Consider the following 24,669-nt stretch of genomic DNA (forward strand, 5'->3'; position numbering starts at 1 on the left):
GGGGAGGGCTGGCTACTATATAAGACTATGGGGGAGGGCTGGCTACTATATAAGAGACTATGGGGGAGGGCTGGCTACATATAAGACTATGGGGGAGGGCTGGCTACTATATAAGAGACTATGGGGGAGGGCTGGCTACTATATAAGAGACTATGGGGGAGGGCTGGCTACTATATAAGAGACTATGGGGAGGGCTGGCTACTATATAAGAGACTATGGGGGAGGGCTGGCTACTATATAAGACTACTAGGGAGGGCTGGCTACTATATGAGACTACTGGGGAGGGCTGGCTACTATATAAGAGACTACTGGGGAGGGCTGGCTACTATGTAAAGAGACTATGGTGAAGGGCTGGCAACTACATAAGACTATGGTGGAGGGCTGGCTACTATATGAGACTACTAGGGAGGGATGGCTACTGTATGAGACTATTGGGGAGGGCTGGCTACTATAAAAGAGACAATAGGGGAGGGCTGGCTACTATATGAGACTACAGGGGAGGGCTGTTTACTATGAGACTGAAGGGGAGGGCTGGCTACTATATGGAACACTTTGGGGGCTGGCTACTATTAAGGCACTATTGGGAGGGCTGGCTAATATGTTGGGCAATTTTGGTTGTGTTGGCTACAACATGGGGCAATATTGGGGGGGGGGAGTTGGCTATTACATAGGTTTGGGTTTAATCATATCACAGCAATTTATCATGCCATTTATCATAGTGCATAGTGCTGGGAGGCTTACACCACTGACAGTGCCAGGACCGCAGAATTCCCGCTTCAATAATTATCAAGGTTGGCCAGCGACATTGTCCAATTTCTTTTATTTTGGCCCAGTGTGTATTTGAGTTTGACACCCCTGTGATAGAATGTAAGTGCATTAAGCTATGCAGTGATATGGTTTAGTTGAAGGGAAACTGACAGCAGAGATACGGTATGTAAATATCCATACTGCTAGATGCCTAGCACAAGAGCATTGCATACATGCCTTTAATGCTGCTGTGGGATCCAGCTGTCCTTCATTCCCGGCTGAAAGTGTCACAGAGGCGGGTCTATGACACTTGTCCGCACCTGCCCCGCCTCCTCCAGCTGTCAGTCAGCCGAGTGGCAGCTTGAAAATACAGTAGTGGCCGGACACAGGTATTTATGCATCTGGAAACTGGCAGCACAGATATATGTGTATCCATGCTGACAGTTTACCTTTAATATCTAATGGGTTGCAGTCCTGAGGAAGGATACTGTTGAACTGATGGAAGTAAAAGGGGATTTAAAGGGGATTTAAAGTTTAATATAAATCCAGTAAGGCTGAAATAAACAGAGCCGATTCAGAGCTAAAATGACCCAATACAGTATAAAATTCATCTCTCCTAGGTGCAGCCATGACTGCAGGGGTATAGAGTAGATGTGCTACCTATATCCCTTATACAACATATGGATCCGGTGCCTCAGCACCAACTACTGTGAACAAACACCGGGGCCCCAGGATCAGCGATCCACTAATGATCAGGAACTTCTTGTTGCCAACGTTGGTCATCGACACATTCTAAGTTCCAGAGTTTGGTGAAAGATTCCGGATTTGAACTTTTTCTAAAGTAGATCTGTCACTGAAATATAATGCCCAAGATAAGGGCAGCAAACTGTAAGTGTGTGTCTGCTGAGCGTCCGCGCCAAATGGCCTGAAAAATCAGACAATTAACATGCGCCGAGCCTGGACCGTAACCTGCCCTCATCCGGGACGGCTGCCTCTCTATACACACAGAAGCTGATCTCATCGCCCATTCATGAGATGGGAACGGACTTATGAATACAGCAGATTGTAAGGTTACACAGTCAATATATTTTTAGTGCTGTCTGGCAGAGATGCCGGCGGACCTGGACTTTTAATATGGTGCAGGTAATTCTGGAAGCATAAGTGGCAGATCCATGGTAACAGCAGCCCACCTGTACAAGGGCAATCACTACTTACTGGGGGGGAGTCTATAACTTATACTGTGGGATTAAGAAGGAAAATTCGTTCTCTTGGAGGATTCTCAGATTCTGTTCTGCCCCTTTGTATAAAACAAACAAGGAGTAAAGGAGAAAGTACAACTGGTCAGTCAGAAAAAAAACTCCTAGTAAGGAATGCTGCGCCATTTTCATAACATAAATCTGAAGTGGCGTTTTTATGGACTGAGAGCATATCTTTGCAGTAATGACATCAAACCATGATCTATATCCCTGTAATGGGAATAATTACAGCAAAGATTCTGTTTCCTGAAAGAAAAAAAAAAGTATTCACAGAATAGCCAGCCATTGCCGGGGCAGGAGCTATAGAAAGAGGATATTGTGTGCGAGGTAAACGACTACACCAACTCGAAGGAAAGCGGTGATTCAGAACTTGCTAAATATGTAAAAAAAAGTTTCTAATTTTCCATTGGGTCAATGTACAAGTTCAATAACAACTTATATCAGGCAGATATCATTTTATGAATCACAGTTCCAGCACAGGATCGGATTTATTTGGTTTCCATTTTTTGGACAGGATTCTGCTTTGTAGTCGTCTGTCCTTTCAGTAAATATTTATATCAGATGGAACCACTTAAGACAAATTCAGGTAAAGGTTAGATTTTGTATAAATTCACAAATAAATCCAAAATTGCTTTTTTTTATCTTTACCTTAAATAAAATCTTAGGACTAAAATAAATGTTCATATTAAAAAGACACTGGGGGGGGGGGGGGGGGGAGACTGAGGAGTCTAATCTGTGCGACTCTTCTAATGAGGATTAGTGAATATTTTGTTCCAATATCTTGTCTGTGATTTATTAAAATGTCGCACTGCCACAGCAAATGCATCTAAAAAAAATAAGGTGACAAAAAAAGTCACAAAATTGGGCAAACAAATTCACCTGCTACTGGCCAGAAGCAGGTCTGCACCAATCTGTGCAACTTTTTAAAAAGTCTTAAATGAAAATTTGAAAATTGGCCTCTAATCCCGGATTATAGGAACTGTTGGGTGAATACTCAAAACATGCAGATTAAAAAAAGAATTGCATTAAAAAGTATTCACCCATCGAATACTGGTTCATAAATAGAACTTAAAGGGAACCAATCACGCCGAAATTGCCCCCATTGATAAGGAAGCGTGCTGGTACATCAGCCAGCACGCTTCCCAAACATCCCCCTGTCCCCTCTGTCCCCTCTTTTGTTAGCCCGTAATCTTACTTTTGCGATGTCCCGCGCCGTATGCTAATCAGCCCTAAGTAGTCCGGGTGGGCTGAACTAGTCAAGGTGGGCTGTACTAGTCACGGGCGCGTACTAGTCACCTGCGCGTGCGCGGCGTGCGGAAGACGTCGGCGTTGGAACGCAAGCGCCGCTAACGTCTTCCGCACGCCGCGCACGCGCAGTACGTCAGCGTCTTCTCCCGCCGTACTGCGCATGCGCGGCATGCGAAAGACGCGGCGCGCCGCCGACGTGAACGCGGGCCAGAGATGACGTCGGTGGAGCGAAGGTCTTTGAATCACGCCCCTCTGGGCGTGATTACAGCGCCCAGGCCCGTGACTAGTACAGCCCACCTTGACTAGTTCAGCCCACCCGGACTACTTAGGGCTGATTAGCATACGGCGCGGGACATCGCAAAAGTAAGATTACGGGCTAACAAAAGAGGGGACAGAGGGGACAGGGGGATGTTTGGGAAGCGTGCTGGCTGATGTACCAGCACGCTTCCTTATCAATGGGGGCAATTTCGGCGTGATTGGTTCCCTTTAACCAAAAATGGGTGCTATATATATATATATATATATATATATATATATATATAAATATATATAAATATTTTTTAAGGGAATGGCTAGGCAAAGGGGGTATTGTTCACCCGGGGCACCAGCTCTTAGGCTACGTTCACATGTTCAGTAGTTTTTCAGGACCGTATATGATGTCTGCTATCATTATACAATCCGCGTAAAAAACGCATAACGCATCCGTATTGCATCCTTAAAGCGACTCTGTCCCCACATTCTGACCCCCCAAACCACTTGTACCTTCGGATAGCTGCTTTTAATCCTAGATGTGTCCTGCGGTCCGTTCGGCAGGTGATGCAGTTATTGTCATAAAACATTACTTTTAGGTATTTTTTTGGTGTTGACAAGATAGACACAGAGAGGCTTAAAGACTCTGGAACTAAGACGTTTTGTAAGAAATGGAGACCCTTTATTTTAAAACATTATGATTTACAAGCAATCCACGACATTGTTAGACCATTCCAAGTCATAAAATGGTATTGTACGGAGTCGCTGAAGGGAAGTTTGGGAGCTTTGCAACTTCCATGATACATTTCATTTTACATTGCTCTTGTTGTTTCACATTTTTGCCTGTTTTGTGGTGAAGCCACAATCTTGATTTGTGTGCTATACAGTTATCGTGCCATGTATGGCACTTTGTGTTTCTATGCTCTGTTTTATATGAAAATTTAATAAAAATATTTGAAAAAAACAAAACAAAAAAAAACATTACTTTTAAAGTTGCAGCTCTGTGCCCTACCTTTGCACCACCCCTCCGTCCTTCCTTCCCACCCTCCTCATCATTAGGAATGCTCCAGGCAGATTGCTTCCTATTCCCCACCTGTGTCAGCACAGCAGATCATTAAGCAGCTGTGCAATGTTCAAACAGAAGTAAATGTTCCAGTGGCATTCCTAATGATGAAGAGGGTGGGAAGGGGGGACGGAGGGGTGGTGCAAAGTTAGGGCACAGATACTCCCATAGGGCACAGGGCTGCAATTTTAAAAATGTATTTTTTATGACAATAACTGCATCACCTGCAGAACAGACCCGAGGAGAGATCTTGGGAGTAAAAGCAGCTATCCGAAGGTACAAGTGGTTTGGGGGGGTCAGATTGTGGGTACAGAGTCGCTTTAATCCGTATTTTTTGTGGATCAGCAAAAAAGGGGAAGGTGATAAGTGGGAATGGTTTAAAATGATTACTTATCCGTATTTTTTTATGGATTTGTGAACAATATGGAATTTCATCCATAAAAATTACAAATCCACAAAAAGTATGGACGCTCTAATAGACTTCTATGAGACAATCTGTAAGGTCTGTACATGAGCTTGTCAGAAATTTTTTCAGATGTAATTTTTGCGACTTATGGATCCATAAATATACAGACAGAATTGAAATGAATTGGTCCTTAATTTTTCTGTAATTGCGCATCTGCTCGGGCTCAAACAATAAACTATATTTTGGCTCTCAGGGAAAGGAAGGCCTAGGTAGGACTACATATTCCTTGTAAATAGTAAGCCTGAAAGGTCACACATTCTATGTACACTAAATAATAAAGAATACAGATTTGTAGTCTTAAAAGGAGTAGTTTAGCAAAAATCTCCTTTTAGCTCAACTGGTGCCAGAGATTTGTAATTTACTTCTGTTAAAAAATGTCCAGTCTTCCAGTACTTATCAGCTGCTGGTGAGTGAGTCCATAAGATGGCTGACATGAAGGAGCATGTGACCATGCCCCGCTCCCTAGTTTCCACCACTGAGCCTGTATATGCCTATAGTTGACACTGTGGGGGGGGGGGGGGGGGCATGGTCACATGCTCCTCCATGTCAGCCATCTTATGGACAGAAACACCACAGAGCAGGGCAGCCCAGTTATAAATGTAGAATATAACATTGTATTAAGACTGTATCTGGCTTATAGATTTATCAGAAGCTGAACTATCACAGCGTGCAGCCTCATAAATACTTATGCTAAGCTCAATCCATCGGCCCAGGCAGGGGTAACCAGTTATACCAACAGACTGGAAGAGAAGAGGGGCTTCACCCTGCATTGTGGGGTCTGTATGACATAATACCATGCAGAATAAATGCAGTTACACGCCATGCTCACACTTATTGTTACTAGACTAACTGAAAATTCTAACACTAATTGTAGACATTGCGCTTCCTATCCAAGGAGGATTTTTTTTTAGCCAAATATACTTGGACTGCATCAAAGTCGACTAACACAAATGGTTGGTTTAAATTACACAATTGTAGTTCCCAGGCATAAATCACTCTTTCCTCTGTTTATAGACATAGCCCGGGGCTCGTATGGTAGATTCATTTTTCTAAGCAACTAAGCAGCAAGGTAAATAATTGTGCTGTGTTCCAGTATGGCGGATTCCTCCTGCATATGGCACGCATTAGCTCGGCCGGGGGGGTGAAATGTATATTAATTTAAAAAGCAAACATGGATGGTTAGAGATTTAGGAGGCAAGGTTCCGTCTTGGAGTTTGGTGCCCGGTTTGTTCTATATGCAGAAGATGACAATACAATGTTTTAGGCTAAGACTAATAAAACAAATGGGCAGAGCCGCGCTCTCTGTCTCTCCAAGCAGGAGATTTAAGCCCAAGCCGTCTTCCTATTAATCTGTCAGCGCTGAGGAGAAATATACCGAGCTACAAAACGCTGCTTAATTAGGCCACAATATCACAACTGATAAATTACAGGGCAGCCAATGTGACCACCTGTTCTGCCGCTCATTACTATAAATTACTACACACCCGCAACATAAGTCATAGATACAGTCACAAAAACTAAATTACAAATCCAAGGAGTTTTATTTACTCCAATGAAAATCCATATGGATGCCGAGCGGTGAAGGCTCAGGGCGCGGAGGCCGAAATAATTCTCATTGTAGGGAATACTGGTAAATTATTACACCGTCCCATCCCCCGGTCCTCACAGGTCTCTGCTCCTCTTACTACTGGCTAATGGTAATTCTTTTCTGTTACGAGTACCTAAAAACGACTGTTATACTAGTGATCATCTGCCTGGTGCTATAATAGAGTATTACTTGGCCCATAGGGACACTATTTCCTCTATTTAGATCGCTCGATAGATCCTATGTATGATAAATGCCAAAACCCTAAGCAGTCCGAGTCACTATTAGTATATGGTCTCTGTATATTGCATTAGAAAGGGTATATGGCACATAATATAAATAGAACAGGGTAATGTATAAATCTGTTGCCAGATTACAAAATGGTATGTGTGATATCATAATATTTGTATGATCTACATTCTATTTGTGCAACAGAAAGCTTCAACTGAGGTAAAGAAGTGCAATTAAATAAATAATCAATTAAATAATTACATTAAATAAAACAATTCAATAAATAAAAATAAATAACTAAATAAATAATAAAAAATAAATAAATAAAACCTATAAACCATTAATTTCTACATTCCCTTCTTTTCTGTAAACTCCTGGAGGATAAAATAAACCAACTATCCTTCTCTCTGTTCTTATTGCTAATGTGAGGATCCACCCTAGGTAAGAGAAACAGACAACGCACAGGCTGCAATATAATCTGCTCCATGTAACCTGGCTCTAAAGGCATATACACACACACACACACATATATACACACACACACACACACACACACACACATATATACACACACACACACACACATATATACACACACACACACACACACACACACACACACACCTGGTGCTACAAGAATAAATGCTTTACACCAAACTGAACACTATTTATTTATTTTACATTTTTTTAAAAATCTGCCTTTTGTCCACTCCATCTGGTAGTTGCTGCAACTGAATTGTGTACTATGGGATGTAATATATGTATGTGTACTATGGGATGTAATATATGTATGTGTACTATGGGATGTAATATATGTATGTGTACTATGGGATGTAATATATGTATGTGTACTATGGGATGTAATATATGTATGTGTAATATGGGATGTAATATATGTATGTGTACTATGGGAAGTAATATATGTATGTGTACTATGGGATGTAATATATGTATGTGTAATATGGGATGTAATATATGTATGTGTACTATGGGAAGTAATATATGTATGTGTACTATGGGAAGTAATATATGTATGTACTATGGGAAGTAATATATGTATGTAATGTGGGATGTAATATATGTATGTGTACTGTGGGATGTAATATATGTATGTGTACTATGGGATGTAATATATGTATGTGTAATGTGGGATGTAATATATGTATGTGTACTATGGGAAGTAATATATGTATGTACTATGGGAAGTAATATATGTATGTAATGTGGGATGTAATATATGTATGTGTACTGTGGGATGTAATATATGTATGTGTACTGTGGGATGTAATATATGTATGTGTACTATGGGATGTAATATATGTATGTGTACTATGGGATGTAATATATGTATGTGTACTATGGGATGTAATATATGTATGTGTAATATGGGATGTAATATATGTATGTGTACTATGGGATGTAATATATGTATGTGTACTATGGGATGTAATATATGTATGTGTACTATGGGATGTAATATATGTATGTGTAATATGGGATGTAATATATGTATGTGTACTATGGGATGTAATATATGTATGTGTAATATGGGATGTAATATATGTATGTGTAATATGGGATGTAATATATATATGTGTACTATGGGATGTAATATATGTATGTGTACTATGGGATGTAATATATGTATGTGTACTATGGGATGTAATATTTGTATGTGTACTATGGGATGTAATATATATATATATGTGTACTATGGGATGTAATATATATGTGTACTATGGGATGTAATATATGTATGTAATGTGGGATGTAATATATGTATGTGTACTATGGGATGTAATATATGTATGTGTACTATGAGATGTAATATATGTATGTGTACTATGGGATGTAATATATATATGTGTACTATGGGATGTAATATATGTATGTGTACTATGGGATGTAATATTTGTATGTGTACTATGGGATGTAATATATATATGTGTACTATGGGATGTAATATATATATGTGTACTATGGGATGTAATATATGTATGTAATGTGGGATGTAATATATGTATGTGTACTATGGGATGTAATATATGTATGTGTACTATGGGATGTAATATATGTATGTGTAATATGGGATGTAATATATGTATGTAATGTGGGATGTAATATATGTATGTGTACTATGGGATGTAATATATGTATGTAATATGGGATGTAATATATGTATGTAATGTGGGATGTAATATATGTATGTGTACTATGGGATGTAATATATGTATGTGTACTATGGGATGTAATATATGTATGTGTAATATGGGATGTAATATATGTATGTAATGTGGGATGTAATATATGTATGTGTACTATGGGATGTAATATATGTATGTAATATGGGATGTAATATATGTATGTGTAATGTGGGATGGGAATGATATTAGGGCAAAATACAATATATCTGCATTATGAGCTACTATAATACTTCTGATTGTTACTGCTGGTGCTCTAAAGAAAAGTAATAGATGAGGACAGGTGAGCAGATTTGGTGGGACGAATAAAAGTTTCTTTGTTGGAATCTGTATGGGTTTGGCTACATCCACATCGCCTTCACCTTCTACCGCCTGGTTCTACATCAACAAGTTGTGAAAATGAGAAGCTGATTTAAACTCTGCCCATTGACGCCATTTGGTCCATTTTACAAAAGGATACCGTTTCTTTGTGGAACTCAGAAATGTGGCAGAGAGCGTATATATATTCAGAAAGATTCTGATTGGCTGAGAGAAAAGGCATACACATGACATGGATGAAGCCTTAGTAATCGGACAGCCTTATGATCTAAACACCATCATCCAGTGAAGAAATAAATTATAATCATCATTTACAACTATTCTACTGCATTACATGTCTTGGCCGTACATTTCATCTTATCTGCAGTACGAAGAATCAAACACTAGAATTTATAGTATTGTAGAACTTTAGATTTTATTTATTTTTTTTCCAGCAAAAATAAGCAAAGTTTCAGATATTTTATGTTCAGTGTAAAAAACAAACACCCAGGTAATATATAAAAGCAAGAAAGGACCTGAATCCACTGGCAAGTGCTGCAGCAGTTTACAATGTACTCCACATGTCTGCCATCAGGTGGCGCTATTGCTTTGTCAGATGACGTTTTGGTATAACGTGAACGTCCCCAACAAACTGTAATATTCTTCTAAGTGTTCACAGAATTATTGTACAGAAAACATATGTTGTTCTTTACTTTGTATAAGAGCGTAAAAATACATGCGTATAAAAAGGGAGGAACAAAATAAAAATTACAGAATACAAAATAAGTAAAATAAATAAATGTTACTTATAATCTTATCTCTGTATTATTATTAACAATGTAATTCCTATACGCGGCTCAGTTTAAAATAACAAATGTGACTATATTTATAAATAAAAAAACTTTACTAGAGTCATGTGACAAGTAAACGTTCAGTACACATGCTCCCCAGATTAGCAATATTAAATAGTTCAGGTGAAGTGACTGACGGATCCTTCCCCTGAGCTCTGGATGACAGTGCCGCCGCCGTCACCGTGACGTTATCTGTTGTTGCTACCACTGCTGGGGGTCATGTTGTTACTGTACACTAAGCGGCTGTACATGGGGGCTGGAGGTCCTCCGCTCGTCGGCTTCCATCCTGTAGTTCAGTGACGAGAAGCTGTGGCTTTATTTATTTTCTTTACACAAGTAGCTGTGGATTGCAGAATTTAGATGGATTGATCCCCTCAAATCAAAACAAATTTTACCTAAATAATCCATCAAGCATCATAGTGAAGGGCGGAATCCATCACTGTAATTATTGCCAGCCTTCTCTGGCCGTGCACAGCACCGAGAGGTGAAAGTTTCAGCTTTGTCAACTGCACAATTAGTCTGAGGCTGCCACAAATAACCTTAAATGCTCTGCCTTGTGATCTGTGGCTGTCACAACATACATTATAGTCTGCTGCCAGTGTGTACAAGCCGCTGCCCCGGCCTCCAAACACAGAAGCTTTCAAGGCAGAGAAAATACTTTCTCATCTATACGCTACGGTTAATTTAGCAAACAAAAAAAAAAACTGAAAAAAAAAAAAAAAATGACAGGCAAGCCAGATTATTTGTAAAAGAAATAAATTAAAAACCACATCTAAAAAAACAGATAGAAAACACAAGTAGGAAATGTAGACTAAGTCAGAGTGTGATTTCTCATTGTTCCAGACACAATGAGATTCCGCTATGACGCTGGACTGGACGGCCACTGCGCATTTTTGACCACATCTGCTTCATATTCTTTTCATAAGGAAGTTTGTTTTTTTTTAAACAATTTTTTATTACATTTCAGAAGCCAAATATGAGTCCAGCACCTGACAAGACGCAAGATAATTCTAATGCGTCAGGGCCGGTAACCCGCCATAAGGTAGATACTGAAATCACACCAAGGAGCTTTATAACAGGGTTTATGCTTAGAAAAAATAGCCGCTCATATGTACTATATGAGAGACAGGACCACTACAGCTTTACTAGAGGATAGCAAAAAAAAAGTTTCACGTTGCTTGTTGGTGGGTTTTGTATTAGAGCTGCAACCTCGTCCACTATCGTCAGTTCATTCCTTACACTAATGCCGCCTGTTACCGATGATTAGTGAGATATACAGGAAACACAATGGATATTAATTGTGCACCTCACACCGAAAACAGTCTGACAACTGCCTCCCCGTATTATACAACCAATTGTAGCTCGAGCAACTGGTAGATACATGATCCTTTACTCCAGATCGGTTTTGAGATTTTATTTAAAAGAAAAGAAACAATGTTGAATATAATAATAATATAATGTATAATAATAATTAAAAAAAATATAATAATGTATAATATAATAAAATAATGTATAGCAATGTTTACTTATCTGTGTGAGCAATAAAATCTGCATTTTATGGATTTTTTCCTTTTTTTTTTTTTTTTTTTTTTTTTTATAGTGTGCATTGCAGAACCTGCCCACATCAGTCCTCGTCTCTATACAATCTGATTTATTTAATATAAGCAAATTATAATATAGCCACTAGCCTGTGTGATACAATAGTATAGATTCTCTTTCAACTTCCATTAATATAAACAGTATTAAAAAAAGTACATACAGAATGTTGTTCCAGACTTTATGATCTAGGTTTACCTGTTCTATTTGATCAATGTGATAGGGCCGGACCTCAGAGATGGGGCGCCCCCTATAATCCAGACACACGAGGCTGAAGCAATGGGAGGACGGTGATGTACTAACCCCGCTACAGCCTAGAATGCTTTGTTCTTACATTATGGTCAATTATTCATCAAACTACAAATCTTACTAAAACCAAAGTAATGTAGGAGGCTTTATATCACATCAATTTATAAAAGGGATCTAACACTTGGGGAAATAGAAGCCATTTAGTAGCTTTATTTTCCTCTTTAAAGGGGTTGTTCTTTTAAATAAACTGGTGCCAGATATTTGTGATTTACTTCTATTTAAAAAATTGCCAGTATTCCTGCTCTGGACAGTTCCTGACATGGACAGAGGTGGCAGCAGAGAGCCCTGTGCTAAAATGGAGAGAATACACCACTTCCTGTAGGACTTACAGCAGCTGATAAGTACTGGAAGACTGGAGTTTTTAACAGAAGTAAAGTACAAATCTCTATTGAAAGAAAAAAAAAAATCGAGAACAAATACCCCTTTAACTCATTCACTTTCCAAGCACATATGCGCTACATCACACACTAGAGCTTAGATTTTAGTATCCACAATAACAGTAGAGAAAACTTACAGGTCCTCTCTTATGGAGGAGATACAGGTCATCTTATGGAGGAGATACGGGTCCTCTCTTATGGAGGAGATACGGGTCCTCTCTTATGGAGGAGATACGGGTCCTCTCTTATGGAGGAGATACAGGTCCTCTCTTATGGAGGAGATACAGGTCCTTTCTTATGAAGGAGATACAGGCCCTCTTATGGAGGAGATACAGGTCCTTTCTTATGGAGGAGATACAGGTCCTCTTATGGAGGAGATACAGGTCATCTTATGGAGGAGATACAGGTCCTCTCTTATGGAGGAGATACAGGTCCTCTCTTATGGAGGAGATACAGGTCCTCTCTTATGGAGGAGATACAGGTCCTCTCTTATGGAGGAGATACAGGTCCTCTCTTATGGAGGAGATACAGGTCCTCTCTTATGGAGGAGATACAGGTCCTCTCTTATGGAGGAGATACAGGTCCTCTCTTATGGAGGAGATACAGGTCCCTCTCTTATGGAGGAGATACAGGTCCTCTCTTATGGAGGAGATACAGGTCCTCTCTTATGAAGGAGATACAGGTCCTCTCTTATGGAGGAGATACAGGTCCTCTCTTATGGAGGAGATACAGGTCCTCTCTTATGGAGGAGATACGGGTCCTCTCTTATGGAGGAGATACGGGTCCTCTCTTATGGAGGAGATACGGGTCCTCTCTTATGGAGGAGATACAGGTCCTCTCTTATGGAGGAGATACAGGTCCTCTCTTATGGAGGAGATACAGGTCCTTTCTTATGAAGGAGATACAGGCCCTCTTATGGAGGAGATACAGGTCCTTTCTTATGGAGGAGATACAGGTCATCTTATGGAGGAGATACAGGTCCTCTTATGGAGGAGATACAGGTCCTCTTATGGAGGAGATACAGGTCCTCTTATGGAGGAGATACAGGTCATCTTATGGAGGAGATACAGGTCCTCTCTTATGGAGGAGATACAGGTCCTCTCTTATGGAGGAGATACAGGTCCTCTCTTATGGAGGAGATACAGGTCCTCTCTTATGGAGGAGATACAGGTCCTCTCTTATGGAGGAGATACAGGTCCCTCTCTTATGGAGGAGATACAGGTCCTCTCTTATGGAGGAGATACAGGTCCTCTCTTATGGAGGAGATACAGGTCCTCTCTTATGGAGGGGATACAGGTCCTCTCTTATGGAGGAGATACAGGTCCTCTCTTATGGAGGAGATACAGGTCCTCTCTTATGGAGGAGATACAGGTCCTCTCTTATGGAGGAGATACAGGTCCTCTTATGGAGGAGATACAGGTCCTCTTATGGAGGAGATACAGGTCCTCTTATGGAGGAGATACAGGTCCTCTCTTATGGAGGAGATACAGGTCCTCTAATGGAGGAGATACAGGTCTTTTCTTATGGAGGAGATACAGGTCCTCTTATGGAGGATATACAGGTACTCTTATGGAGGAGATACAGGTCCTCTCTTATGGAGGAGATACAGGTCCTCTCTTATGGAGGAGATACAGGTCATCTCTTATGGAGGAGATACGGGTCCTCTCTTATGGAGGAGATACAGGTCCTCTCTTATGGAGGAGATACAGGTCCTTTCTTATGAAGGAGATACAGGCCCTCTTATGGAGGAGATACAGGTCCTTTCTTATGGAGGAGATACAGGTCATCTTATGGAGGAGATACAGGTCCTCTTATGGAGGAGATACAGGTCATCTTATGGAGGAGATACAGGTCCTCTTATGGAGGAGATACAGGTCATCTTATGGAGGAGATACAGGTCCTCTCTTATGGAGGAGATACAGGTCCTCTCTTATGGAGGAGATACAGGCCCTCTTATGGAGGAGATACAGGTCCTTTCTTATGGAGGAGATACAGGTCATCTTATGGAGGAGATACAGGTCCTCTTATGGAGGAGATACAGGTCCTCTCTTATGGAGGAGATACAGGTCATCTTATGGAGGAGATACAGGTCCTCTCTTATGGAGGAGATACAGGTCATCTTATGGAGGAGATACAGGTCCTCTCTTATGGAGGAGATACAGGTCCTTTCTTATGGAGGAGATACAGGTCCTCTCTTATGGAGGAGATACAGGTCCTTTCTTATGGAGGAGATACAGGTCCTCTCTTATGGAGGAGATACAGGTCATCTTATGGAGGAGATACAGGTCCTCTCTTATGGAGGAGATACAGGTCCTTTCTTATGGAGGAGATACAGGTCCTTTCTTATGGAGGAGATACAGGTCCTTTCTTACGGAGGAGATACAGATCCTTTCTTATGGAGGAGATACAGGTACTCTTAGGGGGCATTCACACCTTCTGAGCACGGTACATAAATATAAATGATGTACGACGAATGAATGATGATTCCAGGAGCTTCGAAGTAGTTTAAATCTTTGCGCTACTGTACTGGCATGCCATGTCAGTACAGTCTTGCAAAGATGTTAACCGCTTCGGAGCTCGGACCATGCATGAAACATGTGAATGTCCCCTTAGACATGCTATCATCCTTCATGATTAGTAACATGGGGTATGTGATGTCTCATTGCCACATTTTAGTCTTACTATATGAGATGACAGGCAGTCGCACTCTCAGCTTTGGTAAAACTAGTAACTAGGCCCCAAATCCAGGATTATATGCATCACAGAGACATTTACATGCACATATCTATACATAGGCACCTGCACCATTCAGGCCACATGCAGACATAGGAGGAAGCTATACACTATACTCAGCAGGATTTGTGCATCCCGGGGGCTGCTGGGGTCAGACTTGAACTTTTCAGAATTCTTATGAATTCACTGCAAACGTTCGTGAAGGTTCTCAACAATGTGAAGCGCCAAGTAGCATGGTCACAATGAGCCAGGTATATATGGGGGTGTGGGTACTATATGGCTTTGTGTTTCCCAAAAGTAGCAGATAAAGGGTTAATGCACAAAGGAGTGGATGGCAAACAAGGGTAAATGGCCTTAAAGGTGAAGCCCCCTCAGCCTGAAGACGACACACAAATCCGGCATTCTTCTCTAGAGATCAGACTTCTGTCATCATTGCAGTAAGGTTAGGTTCACACTACGCTTTTGCAATCTGCTGATTGTTTTTCCCCTGACTTCCATTATAATGTGGTCCACCACATTTTTGCGTATGCTAAAAAAAATGCATCACTATGGATGCGCACAAGTGCATCAGTTTTTCCAAAAACGGATGAAAAAAACTGTGTGAACCTGGCCAAAGTGTCACAAATAATTTTTCCTTACTCGCCTCTGTGCACGTGAACGGACATCGAACCACAAAGACTATTTCACTTTCACTATTTCACGTATTTTACAGACCTATAATCTAAGTATGATGGTCTGGGATGGAAGAAATCACAGCTGCCGACACTGTATATAAATGTCGTCAGCAGAAGCTTGTAGGGCGCAGTGCACCGGCAGGTTGTGAAATCTCGATCTCTATATTACATTTCAGTCTGTGTCTGTCTCAGCCAGGACCTGTTACACTGAAGTCTATGTCTGCATTCATCTACATCACAGCTCACAGACTCAAAACACGTCAATCTAAAGAGGCAAAGTGCCCCCCTACCCCCAACAAGTACCATAGAGAGAAAAAGGTATCACAGGTTGGCAGACAATGATAGCATGTCTATAAGAATGGTAAAGAGACTCTATCACTGGTTTATGCTACCCTGAGATAAGACGCCATAATCCTACTGACAGAGAAGCTGAACAGGGTGATGGATCACTTACATTGTTCTGTGCACCTGATCCAGAGATCTCCTCCTGAATAACATGGTCAATAAGTAGCAAGCTCTCTGCACGTTCCCTGACTACTGGCTGCACAATGACTTTTACACAGGTCACAGAGCATGCCTAGAAAACTCCACCATAGAAGTCATTACCATCTCATCTAGCCTATAATTTCTCATATTCATATGCTGTACGGCATATGGTTACATTATGGACAAAAAGATCAGGCAATATCGCTGCCCCATAAAAATGTACAAAAATTACAATTAGTAAATGGAAACTGATTAGGAAAAAAAATTAACACATTTTAGTGGCTATAATCAGCAAAATAAAAACATAATCTAAGTATATGAAGGAGTCTTTAAAGACTTGTGCATAATACACCAACACCATGCATCTAATACAAGTTATGTCTATTCAAACTGGAAATAGACTTAATTGTGTGAAGATTTTAGATGAGCGACTTCATATTTGTGGCCCATCCTATTGTTTGGTAATTAGTTAAACAGCAAGACCCGATAGGAGCAGTTACCGCAGTCGGCCAAAGACAGCATCCTTATAGTGAGAAGACCATTACATTCGTAGTCGGGAATAATACAAAATAGGAAACCACGTCCATCTTTATTGAGGCCGCAGATGAACTGACTTGAGGCCAATAAGGCTTAAATTACTCAAAAAAATAGTACAGCAAAAATAAAATAAATAATTGTGATGTGTGTGGCCTGAGATGGCTGCGGAACCCACACAGACCAATAATATATTACATATAAACTCCAATTACACAAAGAAAACATTTCTTCCAGTTGAAAGGTGATAAGGCTACTACTCACATAAGGAAACGGCAGAGCTGATTTGTTTAACATATATTATTGCAGTCAGTGTGTTTTCTTTTATAATTTACCTTTATATTCATAATATGTTTTAGCCAAATATTGAAATTTCACAATGTTAAAAAAACAAACAAAAAACAACAAAAACAAACTTTAAATGGTGCATCCTAAAAGAGAAAAAAGAAAACAGAGAAAGGCTCTTAGCACTGAGGGTGTAAAGGGTCTGAAAATACGTCTCACCGCCAGAATAGGGCTTAGGATGCCTTGTGTGTATTGGCTCTATAGAAAAGATGATTTACGACTGTATGTAAATGCTACATTAAACCAGTAATATACCATAGGAAAGGACTTACTGTTTGGATTGTCTCCAATGCCGTTGTTTTTGCCGTTCCAGTACCACAACAAGAGCGTTGCATCTCTGGATCCTGAGAGGATGTAACAGTCTCCTCCAATGTAGGATTCTGACCGGGCCAAACACGTTACCACATCCCAGTGCCCAAACACCACCTGGGTGAGTTTGCCTGCAACAGTAATTATCAGAAGGACACAATGAAATAACTTGTAGCATTTGTTTCACTTAAGATTTAGACAACCACACTGGTACAAAGGTATTTCTTCTTAAAATTAGAATATACATCATAGTTCAAGAGGAATTAAATAAGAAGTAAATGAAGAGGATAATGGACATTGATTTCTTGGTGCAGAAGTTTAAGAGTCATCTAACTCAGAGCTTCTCAAACTTTTTCTACTGGAGCCTCACCCAACAGACCAAGGTAATGCCTGGACCTCACCAGACGGACCAAGAGGGTGCCTGGGCCTCACCAGACGGACCAAGAGGGTGCCTGGGCCTCACCCAACAGACCAAGAGGGTGCCTGGACCTCACCAGACGGACCAAGAGGGTGCCTGGGCCTCACCAGACTGACCAAGAGGGTGCCTGGGCCTCACCAGACTGACCAAGAGGGTGCCTGGGCCTCACCAGACTGACCAAGAGGATGCTGGGCCTCACCAGACTGACCAAGAGGATGCTGGGCCTCACCAGACTGACCAAGAGGATGCTGGGCCTCACCAGACTGTCCAAGAGGGTGCCTGGGCCTTACCATCTGTGGTGAAAGTCCATTTAAAAGCTGAAAAGAATGCTAGGGCTACCTTTTACCCATGTCCCAAGCTCTATATACTAATAAAGCAAGTACAAAATATATTAATAATGATGTTAAAATGAAGAGCTTTGCAAACAGCAAAAGGACTGTGCAGATCATAGTTACTTTGTGAAAACTGCCTCCCCAGCTGGGCCTCACCAACCACTAGGGGGCGCCTCACTGGTTGAGAAGCACTGATCTAACTGAATAATAAATTATTTTCTGGGTTTTTTTTCTTTGTAAACTAAGGCTAAATGTTCAATTAGAGGATGAAGGAAAGTAATTGCTGTGCGGTGGCCGCCTTTCCATAAAATGTGCCAGTAGCTGCTAAGGTTAAAGCATTGTGGAATCCCCCACGAGAGCTCAGTAGGGCGGTTATATGGCAATTATTGAGACTTTCACACTAGTCCATCATATAACCTTGTTGTTCTGCCAATATTCTATATACCTGTTAAAATCAATGGAGCCACGTCACAGAGGGTAGGGGATATGGTTACACCGGCGGGCCTGCCCCCCGTGCATAGAGCCAGTGAGCAGGAATTGGCCGGCGTTTCAAAAAAAAAAAAGGACCGCGCCACCGTGATCCCCGCACCAAGCTGCTAATGTAAATACAAACAGTATATCTAATGGTACATTCGCTTTAAAACCCTATTAAATAACAATTAGCTAAGGCTATTTTTATACTGCATATCTTGCATTGTATACAGGATGCTACCTAGCGGAATCCATTATGCAACATAGGCCTCACTATTCAAAAACAGAAGAAAGCAGAAATTTATAGTGTTTTGATTAGGACAATGGAATGATTGCTGCACATATATATATATATATATATATATATATATATATATATATTTGTGAGTGTGTGTGTGAGACATATATGAATAATTTATTTGACATCATTCACGTGACATGTATTTGCTATATATATATATTTATTTATACACACACACACACATATATATATTAACATACAATCTTGATGACCTTTGGACACAGATTAATGTATAATCCAGATTGGATGCATCAATGGCTGGATGGATAAACAGACAGATGTGTTTTTGATGCTTTCAGATTAGATAGTAGAGGGGAAAAATATATATACACATTTTTTTTTTTAATCTGCAATTTTTTCTTGTATTTAAAGCTTGTCTTGTGGTCTTGATACAAGAACAGGAATATCACATTAGCCCAAACAACAGTATTTCCCTTTTTTGACAGAACACATTTTCTACTTATTCAGTTTTATTTGACAGCCTGGCTGCAAATAAAAAGAAATAAAGAAGAAAAAGGAAAACAGACGCGGGCCCTTAGCACGGCTGGATGTAAGAGGCCGCCTGAAAATAATTCCCACTGCCAGGAGAGGGTTTATGATGCCGTCTCTGTATTGGCTCTACTTAGAAAAAATGATTTACGCCACAAGAATTTCCTGTTACAAGTATAAAAACAAAACAAGGAATGCTAAAAAAGAAAAGGGCCCCTTTATTCAGAAGTGATAGAATATAATTGAGTAGAACACTTATTGTGCTGCGCGGCTATACATTACACAGGGTGCGCACGTGCTGCTCGGGCTCACACAGCAGAAAAGCAATAGTATTCCCCCAATCTAAGTGATCTCCGAGGATGCAAGAACGCCTGTCACTAGATGACTAAAACCTGTATGGCTCCCACTAAACTGGATGGTAGGAAAAAAAATCCCTGGGAATTTTAAAGGAACCAGAGCCATTAAACAATCAGAAACACACGGTAGAGTTTCTTCTCTAACAGCTTTCACAGACGTGTTAATCCCATGTCCCACATGTCAAGACAAATACCGGGAAATCCTTCAAATGTACATATGTAAGGGGGAGAAAGAGGTGCATTTAGCAAGGTAAGTAGAATGCACACCAGATCTATTCCATTTACAGGGAAGCAAGAAAATCTGCTCGAAAATGAAATACTACGTGTGTCAGAACCCTGAAAGAATGAAAAATGTCTGATCCGTAAGTGAAAAAAGCCTACAATGTACATGTATGTATGTATGTATGTATGAGCGTTCACTACTGCATGGTATTATGTCCAGCACGGGGGCCGCATCACATTGTGTCATCAGGATCATTCATTTGTTTATAAAGCTGCAACATGAGAGAAATTATAGCAAATCATCAGGAACCATGCCATACAGTATTATAGTTAGTAAATTACTGAAGAAGATGACAAAGACAGCACATACACTCCTATATAAACTACTATATATCTGTTCTATATACACAGACGTATTTATCTATACAGACCCGCACTTATACATAGACATAACCAGGACTTACCTGTGTCAGTGGAATACACGCGGAAGCTTTTGTCCCAGAAGCCGCACACTATGATGAAGCGATTGTCGGCCATGATCACAAAGCACTGGGAATGGACCTGGATACTTTGGTCTAAAAGGTCGGAGATTTGCCGTCTGTGCATTCCAGTGTTGTTGGCTGCAAAAACATTTTAAAAAACCATCAGCATTACGAATACTAACTACTATAAACATGTATTGGCAACCCAAAGAACGCAGAAAACAACAAACAAGATTGTCAAGTGTCTGAGATGAACGGCCAGAATCTACACGTCCATCCCGGCAAATTAGCATCTTCAGCTATGAGCACCCAGCAGCAAATCTCTCGGCTAATGACGCTGATAAAGAGTGAGTTATTTGCTTGTCTCGTCTTGTAACAACACGATCCGGTTATTGCTAAACGGAGCTGCAGCACATTGCTAATAAATATATGGCAGGAAGAGGAGAGAAAGGCTCCAATGAAAGTCAGAAATGGTAACAGAAGACACTTCTAATCCTTCCTCTACGTTGAATTCCATTCGCCTTCCAAGCCGAGCGATTGGTAATAAAACACTCTGTGAAAAATAGCTACTTTTACTTGGCCGAGCTTTGCCGGCATGTCTCTCATGAGCAATCCTTGGACGGCTTCAAATTTATTGCTAAACAAGGCTAACCCATGTGCAAAAAGCAGCAAAACAGGAAGAACACAATAAAGTGTAGCTTTAGCAGACTAAGTAGCGTCTCTCTTTTGTTAAGCAATCGTAATGTTTATGAATGAAACCCGGGACTTGTAAATGACATCTGGACGGAGAGCCCAGACATTCGGAAAGGATTTCTAGTAACATGCTCTACAGGGGACTCCCACTAGAAGCATGCATAGTCAGGTAGCCGGTTAGACCGGGCTTTATTACAGTTGATATATATATATTATATAGAAGTACATATATATACACACACACACGATGGCCGCAGCACGACAACAATGAAAAGAATTTATCAGACAAGGTGGAGTCAATGGAGTGCGCCATCACTGGTGAGGAACAATCCAGAAAATGAGGACTTCATTGCCATATGAAGATTTATTGTATTAATGCTGGAGGACAGGGATGGGGAACTTTCCGGGAAGCTTCGCTTTGGCTGTCCAGGCATGATGGGAATTGTAGTTTGGCAACAGCTGGAGGACAGAGGGATCAGGACCAGGAAAATATGGCAGCTAAAGCTGGTTGGTGCTGGCTTCAGATCGCATCCCCTGTGACCCCCAGGTAGAGATGCATGCCTGACTTATTACAATGATCAGTGGGGGGAAAAATGTCTGATACTTTATCTGCTCATCTCCCAGCACAGCAAAGGATCCTTGTTTTACTGCACTAAATTTGCAACGTTTCTCTTATTATGCCACTGTGTGTAAGAATCTGATGTACATTATGCCAGAAATCTATGCCAGCTCAGAGCTGGGACACAAACAGTGGGAAGTAATGAACAACCTTTATAAAGGGGGTCCCCATTGCCCACTTTCCTCCAGAAACAGCACCACTCCTGTCGGCATAGATTGTTTGGGTGTGACTTTGTGGCTCAGACCCGTGGAAGTAAATTTGATTCTAGTGAATAGGCTCTGTTCTTGCTGCCTCTATAATAACGTCCTTAACCCCTTCACATCAGTTATATGTCTATATACCTTCCTACCACTGATGCCCCATGCATCAAATTATACATCAGGAAGAAAAAAAACTAGCAAAATGTTTCTCGTATACCAATTTGATACTAATAAAAAAAATTGCTCATGGCACAAAAAAATGAGCCCCCAACCAGCCTTGTGGGTGGAAAAATAAAGGCGTTATGGCTCCGAGAAGATGAGGAGAAAACTGGTTCAATGTCACCTCGACATTCGTGCATCAATGACCTTTGGTCATGAAGGGGTAAAAAAAAGAAAATCAGAACCAGAAAATAGAAACAATTTAGTTAAAAAGACACATTTTAGTATCTAGATTAATTAATTAAAAAAATGTATTAAAGCAGAGGTGTCAAGCTACGATTCCAATCATGACTGGACGAGCTTTGGCTCTGGCTGTCCAAGCATGATGGGAATTGTAGTCATGCAATAGTCGGGAGGGCTGCAGGGTTTGTGAATTGAAGTAATAAATTAATTTGATGGTTAGAAATTTTCTGAATAATCAGAGTAATAATTGTGGTGGATGCATAGATACAATATCCATTTAAGACCAAGGCCTCATTCACACGTTCAGGGATTTTTCTGGGCTGTAAAACCTCCTGCATCTGTAATTGTACCCGTTTCCGTTTCCGTATCCCTCTACATAAAATGTGAACAGTATTAGTTTGCATAGATTTGATCCATCATGATCCGTGATTACGGATCCGCAATTACAGACAACTTTACGTGACGTGTCAATTAGCCCTTAATCTAGGCATCCGTATTTCCGTACTTGGCTATTGACACGATCAGTAGATTAGGACGCAAACCAATCCAAAAAAAAAAAAAGGACGTGATTTTTCTTTTTGCGGATTCTCTCAGCTATTTTCTACGGATTGTAACCTTTTGGCATCCGAATTTCCGTAAAAAAAATAAAGACGAGTCATTAGTCGCATATTGAAAGGCTGTGTTTTTACAAACAAGACGGAAATACGGATGACCAATCTGTAATTTTTAGCGGATTGTACAGGTGGATAGTGGGAGGAATCTACGGACATGAAAAAAAATACTGAACGTGTGCCTAAGGCCTAAGGGGGATTTTATCTTTGAAAATTCACAGCTATAATGTATCAATTCCCTAGGATGAACGCTTACTTGGACTTCTGCTGGAGTAGCTGATTAATCAAATGTGATTGTTTAAAAACTTTGCACCCATTTCAGTGCTATCGCAAAATTTTTGTGCAACTCACTCCAACCCAGACCACACTTAGAAACCTGCTTTCTGTATTTTTTTTAAAATTGTGGTTTCATTCATTTATGAAAAACGCGCCACATAGCAGTGGTATCACCTCAAATACGCAACGATAAAATCCCCGCATTGAGCCCAACAGATCTACATAAAACCCCCCATCCCCCCACCCCGCCTATCCGCAACACCGAGCCGACACTCAGCCAGAAACCCCTTGGACATGTGAGCTGTAATTTAGCACATATAATGCAGGTCGAGACAAGCGTCAGGTCCCTGGCATGAGATCTGGTTTTGAGGCTCTGCAAATAATAAGGACCGTTGTGCTTCTTTACGAGGCAATAACATGTTCCTCTGGTGGGTAAACAAGTCAGTATTGTAGTTTATTCCAGCCAGGGATTTGGATTACAGCTCGGAGAATCTGAGCGACAGTATTATGACTGCTTTCCTAGACAGGTCGCTTTTTTTCCTTCTAAAGTTTCAAAAACTATTATTCAACTGTAAACAGCCGTAATCGCAGCCGAACTATCGTAAAAGAGAAATTCTGTGTCTACTGCTGCCTGAGATAGGGAAAATTGTATTTATAGTCAAATAAAAAACGCTTTACAACTCATATAGCTTAGAAAATATATATATATATATATATATATATATATATATATATATATATATATATATATATATATAGACCTGGCGTAAATATCTATCTATCTAATCTGTCAATCTATCTAATCTATCTATCTGTAACTTGTTGGTTGTTCACATGAAATGATGCAAACCCTTTTTTATTTCAGGTTGTGGCCGGATTAGCGGTGAATTCCACAGATCACACAGATTATGGTATCAGGCATGTTCCTAGCCATGGAGATATAAACTTCACCGCTGATCCAGCGACGGCCCTGACGACAGGTATACTTTAAACTTAATCATTCTTACAATATGTAAAATTACACTAGACAGTCTAAAAAAACACCAGATTAAGATAATGTATCGGGTAGATTTGTTTTTACTAATTACAGCCAGAAACTGGAACATGATTTTTTTTTTCTTCTCAAATTTGTGTCTATTTTTTATTGTAATTTTTGAAATATTATACTGAATACATTATTATGCCGGCTGCCATCTTGCCAGGCCTGTTCTTCCTATTATTTCCTTTTGTATGTAAAAAA

General features: G+C 40.3%; 1 protein-coding gene across 3 annotated transcripts in view; it reads right to left on the reverse strand.

The window, feature by feature from the left end:
- The window catches only part of LRBA (LPS responsive beige-like anchor protein), a 384,885-nt gene that overhangs the window by 26,101 nt on the left and 334,115 nt on the right, over positions 1–24,669 (reverse strand). For all 3 annotated transcript variants that reach the window (XM_069978673.1, XM_069978676.1, XM_069978675.1), the window contains 2 exons: positions 20,611–20,766; positions 17,521–17,688 (listed from right to left, as the gene is read on the reverse strand). In XM_069978673.1, the coding sequence (XP_069834774.1) occupies positions 17,521–17,688; positions 20,611–20,766 (324 nt within the window). The remainder of the gene's footprint in view (positions 1–17,520; positions 17,689–20,610; positions 20,767–24,669) is intronic.

Source organism: Dendropsophus ebraccatus, chromosome 7, assembly GCF_027789765.1.
Source record: "Dendropsophus ebraccatus isolate aDenEbr1 chromosome 7, aDenEbr1.pat, whole genome shotgun sequence".
NCBI classification, from domain to species: Eukaryota; Metazoa; Chordata; class Amphibia; order Anura; family Hylidae; genus Dendropsophus; species Dendropsophus ebraccatus.